The sequence below is a fragment of the Aptenodytes patagonicus genome, chromosome 7 (assembly GCF_965638725.1).
Source record: "Aptenodytes patagonicus chromosome 7, bAptPat1.pri.cur, whole genome shotgun sequence".
Classification (NCBI taxonomy): Eukaryota; Metazoa; Chordata; class Aves; order Sphenisciformes; family Spheniscidae; genus Aptenodytes; species Aptenodytes patagonicus.
The window spans coordinates 42,436,059-42,458,268 of NC_134955.1; the positions used below are offsets into that span (position 1 = coordinate 42,436,059).

Genomic DNA, 22,210 nt, shown 5'->3' on the forward strand with positions numbered 1-22,210 from the left:
AAATGCATCATCTTTGTGTATTTGTTGTGGGAGTGACTTCTGATTAATCTTTAAGGTAAGTACAGTAAAGGTAGAAATTTTTTTTTGAGAGTTACCTAAAGCCTGTACTTCAACAATAATGTGTCTGAAAAGCTCTGTTGAAATAAGTATCAAGTAGACAGCTAAGAACCTCAGAAATATAAAGATTATTAAAAAAAAAAAGGCAAGCAAAACTTGTTCGCTGGTTTAAACTGCTTTTGCAACAGGGATTTTAAATGGTCGTGACCACTGTCCCATACAGTCTGTATGGTAAGTTTTCTAGCACCATTCTCGTTTCTGTCTGAGGATATCTTGACAGTTCAGTGGCAAAGGAGCGGTTAGAAGGGTGCAGGCTCAGTCCTGAACTGATCCAGGGGCAGCATGACTAGCTGCTGTACGTCCTGGAGTATATCGTGGCAATTGTTCTGCCAAAAGGTTGGGGCAGAGGAAGTGGCACTGTGTTGGCTGCCAATTTAATAGCAGCTATAGTCATAGCAGCAATACAAATGGAGGGGGTTTCTTGTTTAGGCAGTAATCAGTAAAACTTTTAATATGAAGGATAGTAAGTGTTGGTTTCTCTGATCTTGAACTCTGTCTTAGTCTACGTGTGTTATCAAGTTGAAATACCAGCAGAGAAGGAAAAAAATTGACTATGCAGTGGACAAGTCAGCTTTTCTATTGAAAAAAATAAAATAAAAAAATGGGTCTACAGGTAAAATACAAGTGCGTATTTCAGCATGTAGTGTTCTCCTTGTATCTTTGTCATATCAATAGATAAAGTTCTGTCAGTATTAGAAGCAAGCATTACTTACACAACATGGATTATAGATGTTAGCAATTCTGTTAAGTGCAAACATTCCCCTTGGAACTAGCCCAGAAATCTGCTCTCAAGGCAGGGATCTCCGGTTGATTAACATCCTTAACAGGATTTCTTACCCTGACATGACATTTTAACCTATGTTTTTGCAGGCTAGTCAGATCTTACATGGCAAGACTCTTGTATTTCTTCCTTATCATGCTTCTCTAGAGTATCAAGAACATTTTGTGCATTGGCAGCCTCCTTGGTATAGTATGGCTAAGAAGTAGAGCCTCAGTGCTGTTAAGTGTATTGTGAGCTCTAAAGGTTCCTTAGATGTACCTGATAAGGATGAACACATCTTCCCAGAAAGACGATGAAACTTTTCCTGGAGTGGCTCAATTCTAATGAGTCTCTAAAGTACTCTTCTTATTATCTAATTATAATTCCTCCACTTCTTTCTTGCTGCTTCTTTTAACACCACTTTAGTGCCTCTGTTTTATAAAAGGTATGTATTGAAAGAAAATTAAAATAAAACAAAGTTTCATTGGGAGGGATATAATTGGCAAGGAAAGAATACAGGGAAGCAAATTATGTAGAATTTCCAATGCAGAGCAGTTGCACGTGAGCAAAAGGAAATGTGGCCTTGCACTTTGAAGCATGTGCTGTATGCCCTGTAGATTCGTGTTGAAAACCATAAATTCAGCAGAAGAATGATCAAAATTATTTTATTAGCTCAACCCAAAGCTGAATAGGGCTGTAGTCTGAAGATCCACTTTTGTCCTTTAAAAAAAACTTTAACTCAGCTTATGCAGTTATTACAGTTGTATGTAATTTTGAGAGTTTGGCTAGAGATGGAGATTTTGTGTGCTACTTTCCTTCTGAAGCTGTCCTCTACTAAGAGAACTGCTTCGAAACCAGCACTTGCCAGAGGTAGTGGTGGTAGTATTTATATAGTAGACTGTGTATGTGTGTATATACATATATGTATTCAAACCTTTTTTGTAGCATAGTTCTCTGATGCTTAGTTATCATACATAAGCAGTTGTAGAGTATCATGTGTTATTGGGAATAGGGAAGATGCAGACAGATGGATAAATTGTCTTTGAAATAGCGAGCAGACTGTGGGTTGTGAGGTCCTGGAATATTTCAAGAGCCTCCATGAAAAAGCTGCCATAAAAGCAACAGTGGAGTGAATGGAACAGTAAAAATTTATGTGTAAAGATTTGGGATTAGATTAACTTGGAAACAGTAGTAATATTTAATTCTTGGAGAGCAAAGACTATGGAGGCTATATTGTTGTGGGTTTTTGATCATTGCCTGAAGTGGCCCATCTCTACAGAGGAGATTATAGATGTTCAATACTATTTTTGTTTGACATACATTAGTTAGTAAATTATTATGTGCAATTGCTACTGTTGGAGAAGTGTATATGTAGTTACTGGTATTCTCCTTTTCACCATTTAAATCTCAGAGGTTGCATATGTGGATTCAGGGACAATTTTTCTTTAAATGTGGTTTATCTTAGGTATACGTTAATGCTGCACTTGGGAAGACAAGAAAATAGATAAGGTATTGAGAGCAAATGTATTTATACCTGGTAAAATAGCTACCACGCTGCCATTGACTGTTTTACTGTGCATGTTCTACGCAGCAGAATATTCAGTATATCATGTCTGTAGACATCAGTCTGATCTCATTTATCATGTGTGTTTATGACACGCTGTGTTAAATCTTATAAATTCTTCAGCATATAAATTTTCAGTTTTGTACCATCTTGTTTGCCTGTGTGTATAAATAAAATTTCTTACAACAGAACAATGGAGAAACCAGGGGAAAACATTTGAAATTAGAAGGAAATGACGTGTATTTGATTTGGAAGCAATACCCAACAAGAACATTGTCAGTAAGGTAGTTAGGTACTACATGCTGAGCCGTCTGCCTGATTGATTATTATGGTTTACTAAGAGTTGTCCTTCGGCTTCTGTTTGTGTCCACATCCTGTCTTTTGCCTTACATTTTTGGGACCATGGAAATTTCATTCTGTGTTTGTACAGCGTTCAGCACTGTAGTGGGTTATCACTTCTTGAGAGATGCACAGAAATACAAAGACTAGTATTTACAACTTCCAAGTAAATCTAAGTTTCTTCCTTTGATACTTTTTCACGTTTATGAAATAAATTTATTATACATTTTCTTCTGTTGAGCACAATATATTTTGTATTTCAGGTTCCCAAAGTATGTGTATGTGTCAATGATATAAAATCTGTTAAGAATATCACTGGCTTTCACCACAAGTGATATTTATCAGAACCTAGATGTCTTTTGCAGATAATATGCACAATTGCTTAACTTCTGATGGTACATGCTACCTTGCATATATATTCTCCAGCAAGGAGCCATCAAGGTGATAAGGGGGATGAAGCATGTAATATGTGAAGAGACACTGAGAGAACTGGTTGGTTTTTTTTGTTTGTTTTGAGAAGGTTAAAGGGAGATATGAACTGTGTCTTCAACTATCTAATGGATAGGTACAGAGAAGATGAAGGTAGATACTTCCTGGATGTGCACAGTGATAGCACAAGAGGTAATGAATGCAAGTTGCACTATATAATAAGAAATGTGAGGGGTGGGCGGGTTGTTTGTTTGGTTTTTTTTTTACAGTGAAAGCAATCACACATCAAAACAGGTTGCCCAGAGAGATTCTAGAATCTCTTTTTTGGAAGATATTCGGAACTCAGCTGGGCAAGACTGTGAGTAACCTGCTCAAAGTTGGTCCTGCTTTGAGCAGCAAGATGGACCAGACAGATAACCTCCTGAGGTCCGTTCAAACCTCAGTTGTTCTGTGAATCTGGGATTAGTTCTAAAATTCGCATTCCACCGCCTGTTTGACTATCGGTATATAACTCCATTAAAGCCTACAGCTCAAAGAGGAGAAAATGGTTCTGCCTTTCACAGAGATCACTGGTTAGAGCACTCAGTCAAAACCTAAACTGAAATGCAGTTTAGGCATTAGGGCACTCTCTAATATGAGTGCCCTAATCACCAAGCTGGACAGTCATGCTAGTTCATCTCTCTTGCTCAAATGAATATACAATTAAGTCTTGCAATCAAATGAGCAAGTTTCAACATAATGACTGAGAGCATCCTTTCCTCAGTGGCATTTCCAGTCATTTGGCCAGTCTCTTTAGACTTTAGAGGTGCTGATCAGATCCCTGTAGGCAGAGATGTAAAAGTCAAACCCAAATAAGCCTTATCTCTTGAATGAGCATCCTTAATATGAATTATGAAATAAAAAAAAAGAGAAATATATATATATTTTTTTCCTGTCATACCTGTTGTTTTGATAGAAGTACCTTGATCTAGGAGGGGTTTAAAAATGGGGATTCTAGGCTTGTCTGTGTTGATGTGCTCGCAGGTATCTTAGAATTGAGTAGCAATGCCATAAAGAAGGTTGTGCTGGAGACTTACAGCAATTGTTTGCTTTAGCTTTAGTAGTTTACTGTCTAGGATGCATACCTTTATGAAACTCAGACTAAGGCATCTGGCTCTCCTCTGTAGTGCACAGAGAACCATAGGCTGATTTTTTTTTTTTTTTTTTTTTTTAAATCTTGCTATCAGTGTTGGCCTTGAGTATTTTACAGTCTGAATTGGACAAAGAAAAATTCAAAGATGGCAGCAAAAGACGTCTTAAAATAAGAAGTTACATGTATAGAATAAATCTTTTATGTCCAAATTTTTTAGAAGAAAGGTTGAATAAAGACAAGCAGGAATGAGTTCAGGAATAGACTCTGGAGACATGGATTTGAAGGCTAGCATGTTTTTAAGTGTTTGCTAAACAGGAATACTGGTGGTAATTATTTACATGAAAATTTTCAAAATACGGACTACAGTAGACACCTAATGCCACCCTTCTATTCTTTTTCATTAATAAAGGAGCCTGTTCTTTCTTTCTAGCTGCTGTAGGTTAGATGCAAAAAGGGACATGGGTATTGCTGTGCTGAACGTTGCAGTGCCTAAGAGGTAGGTGCCCTGCCTGCAGGAACGGAAAGTCAAACTAAAGCCTGGGCTGGAGCCACTTTGTACCTGGGATGGTGGCAATACATTGCTTGTCATTCCCAGCGGTACTGTCTGAGGGGTTACTTTGCCTTCCTGGATTTACCTTCATACTCTTTGGCACTGTCTTAGGAGAATAGATGCAAGCCTTGGATTTTAAAGGTAGCAAAAACTTCTTATCCTTCAGATCCATGGCTTGAGCAAATTGGTGTAAAGTTCCAATTTTGCCGTGTTTCATCACTTACATGGTAAATGTCATTGGGGGCTTGCTCAAGGATAAAATTATTGTTAGTGTGGGCAAAAAGCTGTCTCTCATCAGTATAAAATTAGTGAGAGAGTGTATTGGTGGATGAGAGGGAACAGTGAAATGGGATTTAGCAGAGAATGACACGTATTGGGTCAGGAGGAAGATGACAATAACAAGTTGATGGCTCTGATTTTTTTGCAGCTATATTTTGAATGAATTGAAAGGATCCCCAGAATAGTAATAGTGAGTCAATGATGAAAATTATTCTTATTGTAAATGTAAAGAGCAAGTGAAGAAAAAGCACTGCAGTGAAGCCAGAATTTTTTTTTTTGAGTGTGGATTTTATTTTTAACACTTTTTGGTTTAGGAAGGGCACTCTATCAAGAGATTACCATTGAAGGCATTTAACTTGCATTATGGCAGTAAATTTTCAAGATGGGAAAAGAGTGAGATGCTGCAGTGGGAAATTGTAGCAAAGGTGGTCAGAAACATGAATAGCTGTTAGTATTTTTTTGTTTTTCAGACTTCTATCATCTTTTTGCCTTTTAATACACATTTAAGAGTCTATACACACTCTTTTGTTTATCAACAGAGTAGATGTACCTGACGTGTATATGTTTTCCTCTTTCTATTTTTTGTGTTTTAGCAACATCTTCCATCTGAGAATTTTTGCTAATTTCAAAATTGGTTTGTGTTTCACAATATTCATGTATTTATCCAGTCTGCAAGTAATTGAGGAATTGAGGCAGATAGGCTGTAGCAGGATATTTACAGTTTATGTTTCATAGAGCTAAACAAAGCTGTGCTTATATTATAAACTACAAAGATGTGTTTATACTTCGCAGTGCATAATTCTAAAATACAGTAGTCTCACCAAGTGTCACTACAGTGAAAAATTTGCCAGCATTTCAGCAATTAAAAAAATATTTCTTCTGTTTTATTTTTCTGTTTTGAGTTATCTTAGCTTGAGGTGTGCATAGAGATTGTTATTTCAGGCTGAAGTCTGCTACTTTACAGTTTGGAAAAAAGAAAGTTGAGACATCACTGTTCTTCAGAACGGTAAGAGCAGTTGCATCTTTAGGAAGTTGGGATGCTTTTCTATTTTTATTTTTGTGATCCAAAGTACGAAAATGAAAAGATCCAGACATTTCATCCCTACACATAAGATCATTGATATTATGTATTTGTTCTATTTAGAAAGGTCAAGATCTGCTATTGAGATATTTTGAAAAGGGGAACAACACTCAATAATAAATAGTGGCCAAACTTTGCAGTGCTAAGACTGCACTTTGATATGCCACTAAGACTGCATCTGCAGCTGGCAGACAGTAAACAATAACTCTGAATGCTTGTGAGATTTTTTTCTTAAATCTTTAATAAGCTTTCATTTAAAGCAAGGAAAGTCAATTGGCATCCCTCATTTTATCACTGAAATTAAGGAAACTGTTTCAAGGGCAAGATAAGCAGATGACCCACTCATACCTTATAAAAGAATTTGTTTTAGAAAATCCTTATACTGATTTTTGGTTACATTTATTTTGCGAAGACTAAAGGATAAATAAACTAATTTCTTCTCATCCAGAGCCGACTGAAATCAATGGAAATATTGACACTAATTTCTACACCCTGCTTTAGTTGTGATGTTGATGTTTAGAAAAGCCTGTTACAGGAATTTGTATAGTCATCACTAATTTGCTCAAAGGCTAATAATCACCTTCAAAGGTCCTGTCTGTCCAGAGAGAGCTGCCTTAACCAGTTCCAATCAGTATGTACATATTTAAGGGAAATTATTGTACTTCCTGGAGACTAGAAGCTAAACAGATTCAGGGACGTACTGCAGCCGAAAGCGCAGAAGGCTCCTTCTTTCCACCCCTCTGCCCCCCAGGTTAACTCCCTATAGAGTTAGAGTATTCCTACCGTCACCCAAGTGCAATATATCCCTTTGACTCGAGTGCTCCTGTATGTTTTACGACAGGTATGATTGAATGCATATGGGCTTGATTCTTTCTTTTTGTTTCCGGCTGAAGCTACAAAACCTGTTCTGTTGCCTTTCTTCTCTTAATGAAGGAAGCGGGATCTATATGGATCCCTGTAGCTTTATTGGCTTGTGTTAGCAGCTGATATGAAAAGGGATTATAGCCTCTGAAAGGAATTGACAATCATAGAAAGAAGTGTTAGGAAAGCCAGAAGAAAACAAAAACATTAGCCAACAACTTACTGCTGAACTGGAAGCGTTTGCAGTAAATGTATTTTAACTGTCTTTGAGGATTAAAAAAAAAGGCAAAAAAAAAAAAAAGCCTAACAACATAGTGAGAATGTATTTACAGCAAACATTTCTTGGCCTAGTTCCTCAGCTGTCATGGTTATGACTGTGCAGCTACTGCTGCTGTGGGAACAGGCTGTGAGAGTATTTTCTTTGCTCTGCTTCCAGCAGTCTCATCTCTCCACAGATTACACAGGTATGCATGTGTCTGCCCTCCTTTGCATAAAACAAAGCAAACGCAAAACATGCAACTGTTTTGCTGGGTTTGATGGGAAGAAATGATAGAGAGCTCATGGTGTCTCAAAATGGCTGCGCTGGGGCTAGAACTGATTTTTTTCTTTTTTTCTTTTTTCCTTTTTTTTTTTTTCTTTTTTCCCCTTAAACTTTTAAAGAAAACTGTTTTGAGGCTTAAGGTTTCTCTGCAACAAAGTTCAGAACTTTGTGCCTAAATGGCATCCAGCTTCATTCATGGAAAGAGGTGGCAATTTAAGCATGTTCTTAAGTGTTTGCTAAACAGGAATACTGGTACAGAGGAACTAGGAAAAGAGAAGGCACTATTTGTTTTCTTTTCTAAATGAAGCTTCCATTATTTACATGAGACTTTTAAAAAAATAGTAGACACCTAATGCCACTCTTCGACTTTCTCTATTCTTCTCCACTAATAAAGGAGCCTGTTCTTTCTTTCTAGCTGCTGTAGGTTAGATGCAAAAAGGGACATGGGTATTGCTGTGCTGAACGTTGCAGTGCCTAAGAGGTAGGTGCCCTGCCTGCAGGAACGGAAAGTCAAACTAAAGCCTGGGCTGGAGCCACTTTGTACCTGGGATGGTGGCAATACATTGCTTGTCATTCCCAGCGGTACTGTCTGAGGGGTTACTTTGCCCTCCTGGAGGTACCTTCAGACTCTTGGCAATGCCTTAGCAGAATAGGTGCAGTATCTTAGAGTGCTGAAGTTTAGAGCTTGGTGTGGAATGAGTGGAAATTAATGGTGTAAGTCAAAGTTGGTAGGTTCACTGGCTGGAAATGAACAATACTGAAGATGTTGAGCAAGAGTGCTACTAGGAAAGGCCTATGGGATGTGTCTCATTTTCTGTCTCTGTCCCAGATTTCATCACCTAACTGTAGCCTGTATCGGACAGCTCTGTGGAGCTCAGATTTAGAGCCAAAATCTAGTATCTTCTGTTTGCTGCCAAGACCTTTCTTTCGGTTTAATTTGACAGGCTTATTCTCTGTTCATAATAACAGCCTGGGAAGTTTCCATAACCATTCAGCCAGGACATGGGAGCTGCAAGTTCAGTTGCTTTCTCAGTTTAGGTTTTAAGCCTGTATTTCCTGCTACCCAGGAGAGTGCCCTGAAATCACATACTGTAGTCAAAACCTTCTGCTCTACAGCCAGGGATGCAAGATTCCTGGGGCCAGGACTAGCCGTGTGAAAAGGGGAGCGTGACCAGTGCTATGCAGGAAATCCAGTTAATCCGAGGTTTCAGCTTTCCAGGTTAATACCTCAGCTACTGGCCTTATACAGGGTCCTGGTTGCCTCTATGGCTTTTGCATTCTTGATTGTACAGCGGCCCAGGTAAATGCCACCTGCCTGAGAAATTGAAACTCACACCTTCATGGATAGGTTCTCTCATATGTCTAATTATGATATTAAACAGCTGCAATTATAACAGCAGAACCACAGGCTTTGTCTTGTTTTGTTTTTACTGGCCACGAGTGCTCAGCTTTTGTTGGATTTGGTATTATCACTGGCAGGTGCGGTTAGAGCATGCCTGCTAGATTGGGCCTGTAAGACTTGCTCCTTTCTCACAAATGTGTGTGTAATTAATGGATCCTAAATGGGTTTCTGGTTGAAACTTGGTGCTCAGTGGAGATTTTGGTATTTCCCTTCCTGAGTAGTCAAGATCTTTAGGAGAATTTTTAGAGTTGCTTCTGAATGCATAGGTGGAGCTCACCAAAGCTGCTTTTTTAGGCTTTTTTTTTTTCCATTTTTCAGTATTTCTTTTTTATCTTTTTGATCAAAACAAAGGTGAAACCTCCCCACCCCTAAACATTGATACATTGTTTAGCATTACACACTAATTTTACTTAGTAAATAAACTATGAATATAACTATATAAACAGCTTTTAAAAATTAATATTGAATTAATATATGTTAAACTGATTGCACAGAGTTGTTTGGGTTTTTTTTAATAATCCAGCTGGCATTCTGACTGTTGGAAGCTGACAGACTGATCCTTCGCTCGCACCGTCCTCCCATATCTCTTTTGCGCCTAGAAAATAACTGCAGATATCCAAGAATAGCAGCAGGTTTTGTACCAGTATTCTTTGTAGAAAGTGATTATTTCTCACATACCAAGTGATTGACACAAATGTAAAGTAATTGTGCTTAAGGTATCAGAGATTAGTGTCTGGTTTCTCCCCCCCCCCCCCCCCCCAACAAAGAAAAAAAACCCCACTTTTCTGTACTATTTATGAAGCTGTGATAGATTTTTCTCCTCTTACAGTGTTTTGCTCCACCAACAGTATCTTTTAAAAGAAGGAATATGTTCTCCCAGCAGAATGATGCCTTTGGAATACAGCTCTTTATTATGCAACTAAAGTGGGTGCCCATTTTAAGTACTTTTTCTGCTAGATGTAATCAGTTTTTTCTGTATAAAAACCATGAAGTAAGAATTGGAGCTAAATAAAAATCTAGGAAGCAAATGAAAGTATGAAGACTGTCCCTTGCTTGGGAGTAATCACTGAATTCCCCTGAAATTAATGGTATCAGCACCTTCAGCAACTTGTTTTAATTAGGTTTAGATTACAAGTAACACTTTTAATTTACTGTTGCAGATTCATAACTGAGGTCACTGGTGAATGCAAAAGCATGGTTCTGTGGGCACAGCAATTATTTTGGCAATCTATATGCAATGCTCTCACAGATTATCTGTTGTCTAATTCATAGCAAATGCTCTTACTACTTTAGGAATAAGACCTTCAGCACATCTTTAAATTGTGGGAATGCTATGTCTACAATTTTTAAATTGTATTTATTTTTATTTTTACATCTTGTCTGTGTCTAATGCACTTTGTGTTCCACTCTTCGTAAGGACAACCTATATGCAGTTGTTCTTGCTCCTTTCTGACCTAAAGGCAGTTCTTTTAACAGAGAATGTATAGCAACTTCACAGTCACAGTCCTGTGGTCAAGAATCCCAGCAAGTCAGTGATATGCTTTGCTTGCTTTTGCATGTGTTCTCACTTACACTCTTTTTTCACATTCTCGCATCCTCTTGAATCTTCCTGTGGGATTGAAATGTTCTGTATTTTGTGCAGCCTTGTTGTGATGTCTTGTTTCTCGTTGGGTGTATTGATTGTTGTGCTCCGACAGACAGAGGCAGACTCTCCAATGCTGGTTTCGTTAGCAAGGGTAGACTATTTTGAATTCAGTGACTGGGGAGGATATGCTTGTGAATTTTAAGTACAGAAAATCTGGAGGATGGAGTTTTATCCATATTCGTGAAAAACAGGTTATTTAAAAAAAACAAACAAACAACATTTCATTATTGAAAATTAATATTTTGTCTCACAGCTATTAATCTGAGATCTGATAACATCTCACCAGACAAAAACCCCAGTCCTATGTTGAGATTTACTGGCTTTTGGCCTCAGTTCAGCGGTCTACATCTAATTGATTCTATTCCAGTTTTTACATTGCACAGTTTTTGGTAATATTGGAGGGTTTTCTTCAGCAGCACTTTCAGTGACTTGAATAACATCTATCATGTTATTTTCTTCTGTAATCCTTTTTCTGAAGGTCTTAGACTGTCCTGTGTAGAAGTTCCATCCTCTGTACAAAGAAGCATTATACATTGTACTTAAGAAACAGAATTTTCTGACCTTTTTAATCTAATGATTTTTAAGCACTAGTTTAAAATCAGTGTCTCAATGATGGGCATGAAATGATGCCTATATTAGTCTGTTGGTACCCCAATAAGGAATTTATTAATTTTCTCATTGTACCAGAATATGAACTGAAGTTTAAGGAAGTTAAATGACTTGTGACGAGAATTAGGGACATTGCTTTCCATTGCAGAGCTTAAGCATTCAGTCTTAAACTGTATACAGCTTTTGACATCATTACAGAAATATTGGCTAAAATATGTATGGGAGGTGGGCTTAATAAGCTTTTCCCTTTTGATATTTGTTGCCAACACTTGTAGTATTTCCTTCTGTTGTTATTGTGGGGAAAATCTGAATCAGACAGCATATATAAATTGCATGAGCTTAAATTGGGTCCTGATAATACTGCCTTAAAAATGTGTTGTTGACTTTCGATTTGATAGCTCAACAATGCTGATGCCTTTGTGTATTAGTAGGGAGAGCTCAAAGAGAATTTATAGTTTAGATGATGTGCTTAATGTAGCTGCATCAACCTGGTGATTAGTTTAATTAGATGATGTGATGCTAGCCCACTTTCTTCTGATTTGTTTACATTTATATTACTTTACTTTTGTGCTTAATTTTATTGCTAAAAGGCATAAGAATAGAAACTTGCCTAGTTCCATATTTATTTTCCAGTCATCATTATTCAGCAGCTGAACCACAGACAGTTCTATATCATAGAACAGGAAAAAAAAGATGGTGCATTTCTGAAGAAAAGTTTCTGCAAATTATGTAGTGCAGACTGTTTGTGGGTCAAGGGTAGAGAGCAGCAGATCAATGATCAACCTCAAGACAGACTACGTAATAAAAGTTTGCTTCTCAAAGTGTCATCTTTTAGAGAACAAGTGCTTTGAGTCCCTGAGAAATGGGAATCTCGGCTCACAAAGGCTCTTTGTAGTAACAACTCAAACCTAGTGGAAGAGTCTTTTATACGTGGTAGTGCTGATACAGTCTCCATCAGTTGTGCTGGGGATGCACAAAAATATTCCTTTTCAGTCATCCCCAGAGACTGTCCCCGGACTCTTGCGGCCATGCCAGGCTGTCCCACAGCTGTGTGCTGTCTTCCGTTCAGGCTGACACGGCGTTGACTGGGCTTTCTGAAATTTAGCAGGAGCCCGGTGTTGAGTGCCTTCCCTCAGTCTCCTGGAACACCCCATAGAGAAGAACCTCTTTATTGTCATCTTCTGGGAGTTTTTTAGTTTTGTAGGTTATATAGGTGAAGGTAACAGAAACTTCAGGCTACTGCATTTGCCTTCAGTTCTTAACATTATTAAAAGCCATCATGGAAGAGGAGGCCAGTTTCTCTTTTGGTGGTTGAATTGAACAGGACTCTGGCTTCCTTCCTAGGCACTTATTTCTAAAAGTTACTCTTAGTCTATGTGGAGAAAGAATAGGAGAATTTCCATCTCTTTATGGAAATCTTTGGAGCAAACTGTTCTTACGCTTCACCTCAATTTCTCTCTGAACTTGGCAGAACAGGCTGCTCGGAAATACCTTAGAGGGAATTTGAACCATTGCAGTGCATCTGTTTTTCATGGTGTTAGACTGCAACTCTTTGAGATTGGTTAAGCATCAGAGGACAAGTCAAAGGGGCAGTCTTTTTCAGAAAGTGTCGAGTTGTATTAAGCACTATGGAATATCCAGCTATGGCATAAGTAGTTATTTCACTACCAGAGAGAAGGTTTCCATAGGGACTAAAAATCTGGTTTATATCTGGGGAATTTCTCCTTTCTTTATCAAAAGTTTGTGAGTATTAATAAAAGTATTTTTTAATTAAAATGCCGTGTTTCATTATACTATTCCTAAATTACCTGTTTTCTTACATCCATCATGAAACTACTTATTTGTTCCCAATGTCTGTGTATGTTTAAGCAGAATCTTTAATTTTTCAAGGAAATCTTTTTAAATATTTGCTTTATCTTGCACTAACAGATGCAAATGTATACATATTCAGTTAACATAATTTCTTACCTTTATTTTGTTCAGCTGTTTGCCTGTATTAACTCATCTATATATACAACAAAGTAGTTAGGAGGAAGGGGGATAAGGCAGGAATAGACCTTAAGCTGCCTGCAATGTAGCTCTTAGTACTTTTCTGATACTGGTGTTCAGAGCCTGGCTGGCTGCTGCCAAGTCTGCACCTGCAGTGCTGCTTGATTGAAACTCTGCATGTATTCCTCTTAATAAGAACAAATAAATAATATCTTCTGTTATTTACCAAACACCAGGATTACTTCAAAACCACAAGTAGCAATCCCTCTTCAGTGCTAATATTCTGTCATTTCTGCCTCATGCACAGAGGATGCTCAGGCTTCATTCCTCAGCAGAAATACCATCTATATCTCTATGCTCTAGCTCGGGTTTAACTTGCTGTTTGGAACCCTTACTCAGAATGCATATCTGGTATTTTGATTATGAATTGTCACATAAACAGAGTGATTGATTAAAGTAATCTACATAGAAGCATTCGTGGTGTTTCTGAGAAAGGAAAAATACACAGAAGCACATGGGTCTTAATTACATTGCTTAACAATAAATGTCAAGTTAAACCTTTTTTAAAAAAGATGAATGCTATACTTAAGGAAAGTGCAATTACATTTCTATGGTTTGAAATGTTTTACACACTGTATATATTAGAGGGGCAAAGATATTAACACTTCTGTACATGCAAAGGTGCTGACAGATTTCAGATGCTACGAGGCAGGCTTTTGTAACCGCTGTCCACTTCTTGCTTGCAAAGGGAACTTGTTTAATGTAATGTGCTGTTAATCTGAGCTCATTTACTTGTATGCAACTGCATTTGCATACAGACACTTCTCAGAACTGATGGAGAACATGAGGACTAGTGGTCCTGATTTGGTAAATTGTTGCATATAAACAGGATTTGCATTCAAATTAGTGTTTTATATCACAGCCTGATTATACATCCCATTTTAATAATGTTGAATGAATGGCAATACTAGATTTCAGAAAGCCACTCCTGATTATATGTTCCAATTCAAAATTTAATAAAAAATGTCTCTCCTCCCTTTTTTTCTCCTTTGCTGAAATTTAGTAACAGACCTGGAATTTCTTCTCCCATTGAATAACATGTACGTTTCTATAACAAATCATTATACCTTCCAAATTACAGTCAATAATTGGTTTAATAAAAGGCTGTCATACTGCTAGTGTATTCCTGTGGGAGGGTAATGGAGGAGCAACTGAACTCCACAGTGTTCATCATCTACTTGCAGAATAGAAGAGAATAAGAAGTCTACAGAGAGAAATGAGATGAGGTGCAGAGTTCCCCAACCTAAGTCTGAGCAAGTCCGTATGTCCAGAGGATACTGTTCAGTACTGGGCAAAAACACTAGCTCAATTCTTTTCAGCAATTATAGCTATGTCATTGTGGTGCAGCTCTCCATTCTTACCCTGAATTACAAATGAAAAAGAGGAGAATAAAATTGTGAAGATAACTATTTGACTACATCCAAACTCTAAAATGAAAACCAAGGTTAGTTTTAATGAGGAGCAGTTTTCCAAACTAGTTTACCATCTGACTTCCATCAGTTCGGCACCACAGCAGTGGCATAACTCAGAGAGGTGTGTGGAGGGTAGTTCTCACATATATTCAACGCTTGTGCACCTAGACACCTTCACTGTTACCTTTCCTGAACTGGTGTAACAAAAGCCTGTCTTCCGTCCTACTCTGCACAGCAGCAACACACCCTCTCCGCTGCTGCTGGAATGGTGCAGCTTCTCCATTTTTCTGTGCTCAGATTTGTATGTATTATAATGGAGCACAATTCATTTGATAAAGACAGCTCATTTCTTTTTTTGCAGTCCATGAATTTGAAGAAAATACATGAAATAAGATGGTTTCAGTGCCATAAATTAAGTAAAGCGTTATAATCTAATTGCACTATGTGTTAACATTTTTCCTGTTGCCTAGCAGTGAGATTTACCTTGAGGTTCACCACGTGCTTAAGATTCCATTATTAACTTCTGTTTTCAGAGGTCTATAACTTTAATAAAAATCATTACTCATAGGACAATCCAGAAAGTGCATGTTGAAAGTTCTTTTTGTTGTTATGGGGTCGCTTACTAAGGAAGTTTGAGGCAGAAAGCTCTGGTGCCCTCTGATTTTTGTACCCCTTCTCCCATTCTACTATACCTGGTAAATTTGGGAAGTAACTTCTTGAGCAACAATTGTTTTGTGTGTTTTTGAAGCAGTAAGATCTTTATAAAAGTGTTCTTTTACTTTAAAGGTTCTACATGGAGATGTTTTTACCAAGGCAGCTACCTCTGCTTAGAAGAGCAGCAACTGCTTTGTGCTTCCCCACAAAACTGGATGCCTAGGAAAGGGTTTGAGCGCTGGCCTTTGAGGTCTCCGTTAGCATTCCACATAGTAGTAGAATAACTCTAGATGTTTATTTTGGGGAACTGTAATGCTTGCTAGGTAGGAGGATCACATGGAGCTTGATGAAGGAGACTAGTGCTTGAAGAGGTTGGAGGAGCAGAACCTCTGGTAAGAGTGAAAAGGAAAGCTATAGGACAGGCCCAGAAAGTCACCTTGTTCCACAGGTGCACCTAGCTTAAAGTTAGGGCCAGCAAGTATATGCAAAACCAGACAGCTTTTAGCTATGGGGAAAAACCCAGTGTATTTATTTTTTATTCCAGTTACCTCTGGTAAGGGTGGGGTTTGGATTGTCTTGCACTACTCCATGAGGCAGTGCTTTACCTCAAAGGACTTGAAGTTGAGCTCGTGGAGAAAAGGGCTGAGAACTACTCAATATTCAAGTTTTTTCAAGAACCAAGTGTTTTTGGCAAAGTGATTGGAAACTGTGTTGGAATGATAGTAGTGCTGTGCCACTCATAGATGTGTTTCAGGACTGCATCTTGCTGCAAGGCAGAAAGCAAAAACCCAGTTTATTCATAGTTTCTGTAGAAGTATTTAAAGAAGGAAAATATGATTACTAGACTCATAAATTTGGACTTAAAAGATGCCAGGATCAGCCTTTATGAAGACATGGGGGAGGGGGAAAAAGGTATTTTGAGTTAATCCTTTTTAAAAAATAAAACCCTCTATACCTTAGCGTTTCAAAATGGTTGTGATTATTATGAAAGATTTGGGTTTGCATATTGAGATTTATGCACTTAACTATTTATAAGAGGATATATGTGTTTAGTTGTGAATCTTTAAGGAACTTGACTTTACTCATGTTGTAAACTACTGCTACTTTTTAACATCTATGTAATTTCAATTTGTCACCTTTATAATGGTTAATTTTTAATTAAGAAACATAGAAATTTAAAGTTTATGCCTTCAAGTGAGCAAAGCAATTTTCACTAGAAAAGGAGGCATTCATCAGCACTGGCATTTATCTTGCTTTATAACTAAGCAAGATTAGTTAAGAAAAACAGTAAGAAACAGATTTCTTTAGATAAACTGGCTTCTCTACCCCATGCTTATGTTTTAGTACATACATTCTTGCACATAGATGTAATTTTTCTTTGGGGTTATGTAGTCTCCATATGATTATGAATGCTAATTACTTTTAGAAATCTGCTAGTTATATGTCATTCTTGTTGACAAAATATAGATTTTATAAAATAATACAGGTATTGTAGGTTAATATTAAAAGTGGAAGAGTGCAGTGTTTGCTGTGGTTAACATAAGTAGCATTTCCTGTTTAGCTAGACTGTCTTAGGCACAATTTAGTGCTCCTGCAACCTTTGTGTAGAAAATGAGGAAAGGGAGGTGTGCCTGAGAGTCCCTAATTTAGATGTTTAAAGTTAGAATTTGCAACTAACCTTCCCCATCCCCCTTCTCCCATAAGTGCTCCAAAATCTTCCATCTTCATCAGCCTGCCTTGAAAAATTCCATTTCTCACTGGAGTGCTACATTGGGTTAGTGGTCTGGATTTCACATCGCTTGTGCTTCCCCAGATCATCATCATCATCATCATCAGTACAAGAACTGAATGAAAATGCATGAGTGTTCCCCTGACAGGGTCTAACACTCCAGCACAGTAACTGGGGGACTGGTGAAATATCAATTGTTTTTGCTGTTAAAATGACTCTGAGGGAATGTGTAAAATAAAAGAGAATGTAAAATTCTACTCTTGTTTGGTATTTTTCTGTATTAGAGCAGCTCATAGACTGTTACCTTATATCTGTTGTATGAATTGGAAACATACCATATAATTGCATTATGTCTGTGTGGAGAGAAAAAAGAGGGGGAGACATTTGTGGGTCTTTATTTTTTAACGTGGCTATGATTTCTAAAGCTTCTGTACTGCAGAGGCAAAAGACCTTATATCATTACTGCTGGCTGGTAAGAGTGCACTGGTACTAACCTGTGCCATGTCAGAATTGAATCGAGGATCTGCCGAAGCTTGGTTAAACTGTTGGGAAATGTTTAGGCGAAGTACAGCTTGGCTTTACATTATATAGAGTAGACCTAGGACCATTTCTCTTCTCATGAAGAGAACATGCGTTGCAGTATGCAGTGCTCTCGAGATGGTTATTTGGCTCTCCTGGAAACCTGTCCTGGTAAAGAACGTAAATAATCACAGCATTCTCACATTTGAGCCTAATAGATATTAATGGTCACTCTCATTTGATGCTTAGCAACCAGTAAACTTTTTTTATTGTGTGATGTTGTATGTACATTGGAAGTCTGTGTAATTATACCTGGTGATTTAACAAAGCCTTTTTTTTTTTTTTTTTTCCTCCTCCCAACAGCTCTTTTTCCTAGAAAAAATTCAGTACCGATAGCTCTCCATGTACAAATAGCTTTGCAACAACAAACCAGAAAAAAATTACTAGAGATTTATATGTAGTTTCAAAGAAGTGATAAGAAGCAAGCAAAATTTGCTTTAAATTAACGGAAACAATTCCTAAACAGTATTTGTTGCACAAACCCCAGAATTTTAGCCTGAATTTTACCTAACATTTGCTTCTAAGCTGTGATTAAGCAGCTGCAAAGTAAAAGTCTTAAATTAAGTTGTTGCTACTTTTTTTTGGGGGAAAGAATTCAATAAGGATTATTCTCATGAAGTTAATAATAAAGTTGTGGTCATAGTTGTGAGTGATCAGCAAAGATTGTATCTCTTAGGAAAGAAAAAAAAAAAGTCTTGATCCTGTACTGAAAGTGTGACTAAAAGGGCATCTCACATCATTCTTTTGAGGTGTCCTTGGTTCACTTGTTTTATGTTGTGTTTTATTGCAGTCCTTGTTTCCTATAAAGTGCCTTAAATAAAAACACTTCAAACCTCCAACATACATTTTTATTGTCATCTTCTAGGTTGACTGGGGTCAACTGGACTATTTAGTAATTGACATGCCACCTGGGACTGGAGATGTACAGCTGTCAGTCTCACAGAATATTCCGATTGCAGGTACGTGTATTGCTTGACTGTTTCAGAGACTTGAAGTTAGTTAAGTCTGGTAGCTTCAGAAAAATCTTATTTTAAAATGCTGGTCAAAAATCCTGTTAATTGTCTTTCTAACACACTAAGAAACTGTTCTGTCAGTAGTGTGGTGATGAAAAATCCTATCAGTGATTTTTAACGTCAGCATTATGATTGTATTACTTTCTTTTAAGCTAAGTTTTGAAAAGATTGAGAAGTCAAGTATAGTAGTACTCTGCAAGGAAAGGCAGTCATGCCAAAAGCTGGTAAGGTTAGTAGTAGAAAATGTTTTCTTTGTCTGTACCTACTGCATAGTAAAGTTAACACAATAAAATAATTTGTCTTCATGATTGCTTTTTAATTAGAAGCTGACAACGCTGTTAATGTACAACATTTATTCAGATAAACTATGCAGCACTAATGCATTCTTTTTCCTCTCGTGTTACGAATTTGACTTTTTGTAGGGGATTTACACTTTGACAAATCAATCTTGAGATATGCAGGCTGCCCTCTAATGTCATTGGTTTCAGCAGGAGTTAGAAATGCTGCCTCCGAAAGGATGCTGAGCCTCTCATGAGATCTGATAGACTGTAATGGTTTGACATACTTCCACAGAAGCAGTTGTCAATAGCCAATATAATCAATGTTAGGAACTCAGTGGTAAAAGAGACAAAGCAATGCTTATGGTTCCAGGAATAAATTAATAATTGCTGCAGCTCTTCACCAGGAGGGGTAGTGCAGTGCTGGAACATGTTACCCAAAGAGCCTGTGGGTAACAGGCTTCATCCTTGGCAACATCCTTGGCAGTTGTCCAGATTGTGCTAGACAAAGCCCTATCTGGTCCTATCTAGTGTTGCCAATAGATGACGTCCAGAGACCTTTTCCAACCAGAAATTCTGTGATTCTGAGTTATTAAGTAATCAGTGGGACTGCTTGCTCCACTTCTTGGTGATATCAGATAAATACGTTGATACAAAACCAAAATGGTAGCATCTTTTACTGCTCTCATTCTTTTCCGAGTGCAGACTGGCTCGTGTGCACAGGTAGACCCTGGTTTCCTCCGACACTCCTTTCTCTCTGCACTTTGGTGGCAGTAATGCAGTGAAGGGAAGCCACTAAATATGCAATTTGCAGAACTATTTTCACCTGCATGTAGAACTCTTACCAGGCTGCCTGATAAGTTTAACAAATAAAGAATTGTATAGCTCTAAAAGCTCATAGGATAGGACAGGATAAAAGACTTAGCTACAGGTATAGGTAGAAAGATTGGTGTGTGTTATAGACATGCCTGCATATAAAAGCACTAGAGCTAATAGATTTTGGGACATACACCTTGGTTTCACAGCAAAACCGTCACCACTGTTACAGCACAGTGAAGTCTACAGGAATGAAAGGAGCCCTTTCACAGTCAGGTAGCAGCTTGTATATTTTCCTTAACACAGTCATGTCTCAGCTGCAATTCGTACATGATAACCACAGTTACCCATACACCTACAAGGCAAAATTTTTGACAGTAGTTAAATTTAGCGTTAAGGCTGTGTAGTGGTATCTCATAATCTTCCATGCTGTCAACTTTAGAAAAACTTAAATCTTTTGTCATATAAAACTCAAATGTTAGAGAACATGCTAACTCAGCTGTAACACTATTACCCCCAAATTGTTAATAACCATGGGAAGTTCCCTCTGCTGTATGTGATTGTGTTGAGTGGTGGAAGGGAGCAAATCAACAGAGTTGTGATGAAGGATTTAATGACTTTTTCCCATAAGAAGTAGCAGAGGAGGCTTCTAGTGCCTTAGCTTATCTGTGACCTGGAACATATGATGAAAAGCAAACCATGATTCATACCTATTTTCTTAAATACAGTGCTTAGTAGGTTGTATGTGTGAGTAGCAAAGCAGGAGGGACTTTTACTCCCTGGGTTTTTAAGCAATGAGGTGAAGCATGACAGTGGTACGGAAGTTTTTGGTAAGGTAGAATTTCACGTTAAATCTTGTATGTAAGGGCAGTAAAATTATGAAATTAAAGAGGTGTGGCTTTATCTTAATGGATTATGGTTTTTTTTTTTAAAGTATGGTGGGTATAGATAATTGCTGTTCACTACAGTGCACCTAATGTCCTAATTTAACATAGAAAAGGTCATTAGACTCTTGATCTTCAAGAGATTTTTGTATGCCCTTTTCCCACAGAATTCTATACTGTCTTCAGAAGTGTGAGTGGTTGTCGTGTTGGTGCACTGGGTCCTCTGGGACAGAGAGGTGATGGGGGAAAGTACTTTAATCCTGTATTTCTTCTAAGTTTTGCTGAGGTCTGTTTGTGGAAGGTCACAAGATCTTTCTAACTGATACAGCACATCAGTAAATGGAAACCTTAATTTTGTTTTTTTCATAATACTTACATCATCTTGGAATGTAATAGATGTTAACAAAAGCAAAACATGTTAAAAAAAAAGCTGGATTTTCTTGCTAAGGACAGCAATGTCCTCATTCTTGTGTGGATGTAACAAAGTAAAGAATTGAAAGTAAATAATTTTTATTCAGTATTTTAATTAGTTTTCCATATGACTGTCAGAAACCTGTGGTTCTCATACCTGTTGAATCAGGTTTTGAGGCAAGTCAAAGTAGACAAGATGTTGATTTAAAAAAAGAAAACAGGTTCAAAACAACAAGCAGTGCAGATTTTCTTGATATGCCATAAAAAGGGATAAATTCTTACCCATGTCTGTCTTTAAACTCTTCACTATGGCTTTCTGGTTTTTTTTTTTTTGTACAAGTATGGGCTTTTACAAATTCCTAACTGAAGACAACATTTTGATTTGAATTCTGAAATGGCTTCACACTGTTACCATAGTTGCTCAGTTCAAGCTTAGTACTTCATCAACCCTAACTTCATAAAATTAGGAGTGATAGCATCACTTTACATTTGTCTTTCCCATTAGTTGGTTTTGTTAGGCATGTTGAGGTTGACTCTTGCAGTTCAAAAAAAATGTGTATTGTGCTTTTAATGAAGACAAGCGCAGCAGACAAGGAGTGATAAGATTTGCAATTCCCCGTGTTCTTACTGGCTCAATGAATTTTAGTGATTTATGAAGAATTTCCTCTGTTGTGTATTGTGGATATTTTTCATTCTCATTGGAAGGGCTTCTTTTTGTGTATTGCAGCTTGAACTGTGCTTTCTTCTTTTACTCTTGCTACTTGGTTTCTGTCTATTTGACAGTCCAGAGCCTTGTTTAGCATGCTTTTATTTTCTTCAACCTTGTTCCTTTCGAGAGTACGGAAGATAGTGTTACAGATCTTGATGATGATGTCTTTGGAGCAGTCTACAGAATTCTGCTGTTTTTGTGGGCTCCATCTTCATTTGCAATTCATGTTTCTACGCTGTGTGTTCTCTTTTATTTTTTTACAGAGAGTATTTGGTGTTGTGCCATTCTCTTCCCTCCCCAGTTTTCTTGTTCTTTCTTTATCCTTTGAGGATACCTTGGACAGTCATGGTATTAGTGGCGTAATTTC

At 37.6% G+C, this 22,210-nt stretch overlaps 1 protein-coding gene across 2 annotated transcripts in view; it reads left to right on the top strand.

Annotated features, from left to right (window-relative positions):
* The window catches only part of NUBPL (NUBP iron-sulfur cluster assembly factor, mitochondrial), a 157,388-nt gene that overhangs the window by 36,276 nt on the left and 98,902 nt on the right, over window positions 1-22,210 (top strand). For both annotated transcript variants that reach the window (XM_076345002.1, XM_076345003.1), the window contains exon 7: window positions 18,598-18,691. In XM_076345002.1, coding sequence (XP_076201117.1) covers window positions 18,598-18,691 — 94 coding nt within the window. The remainder of the gene's footprint in view (window positions 1-18,597; window positions 18,692-22,210) is intronic.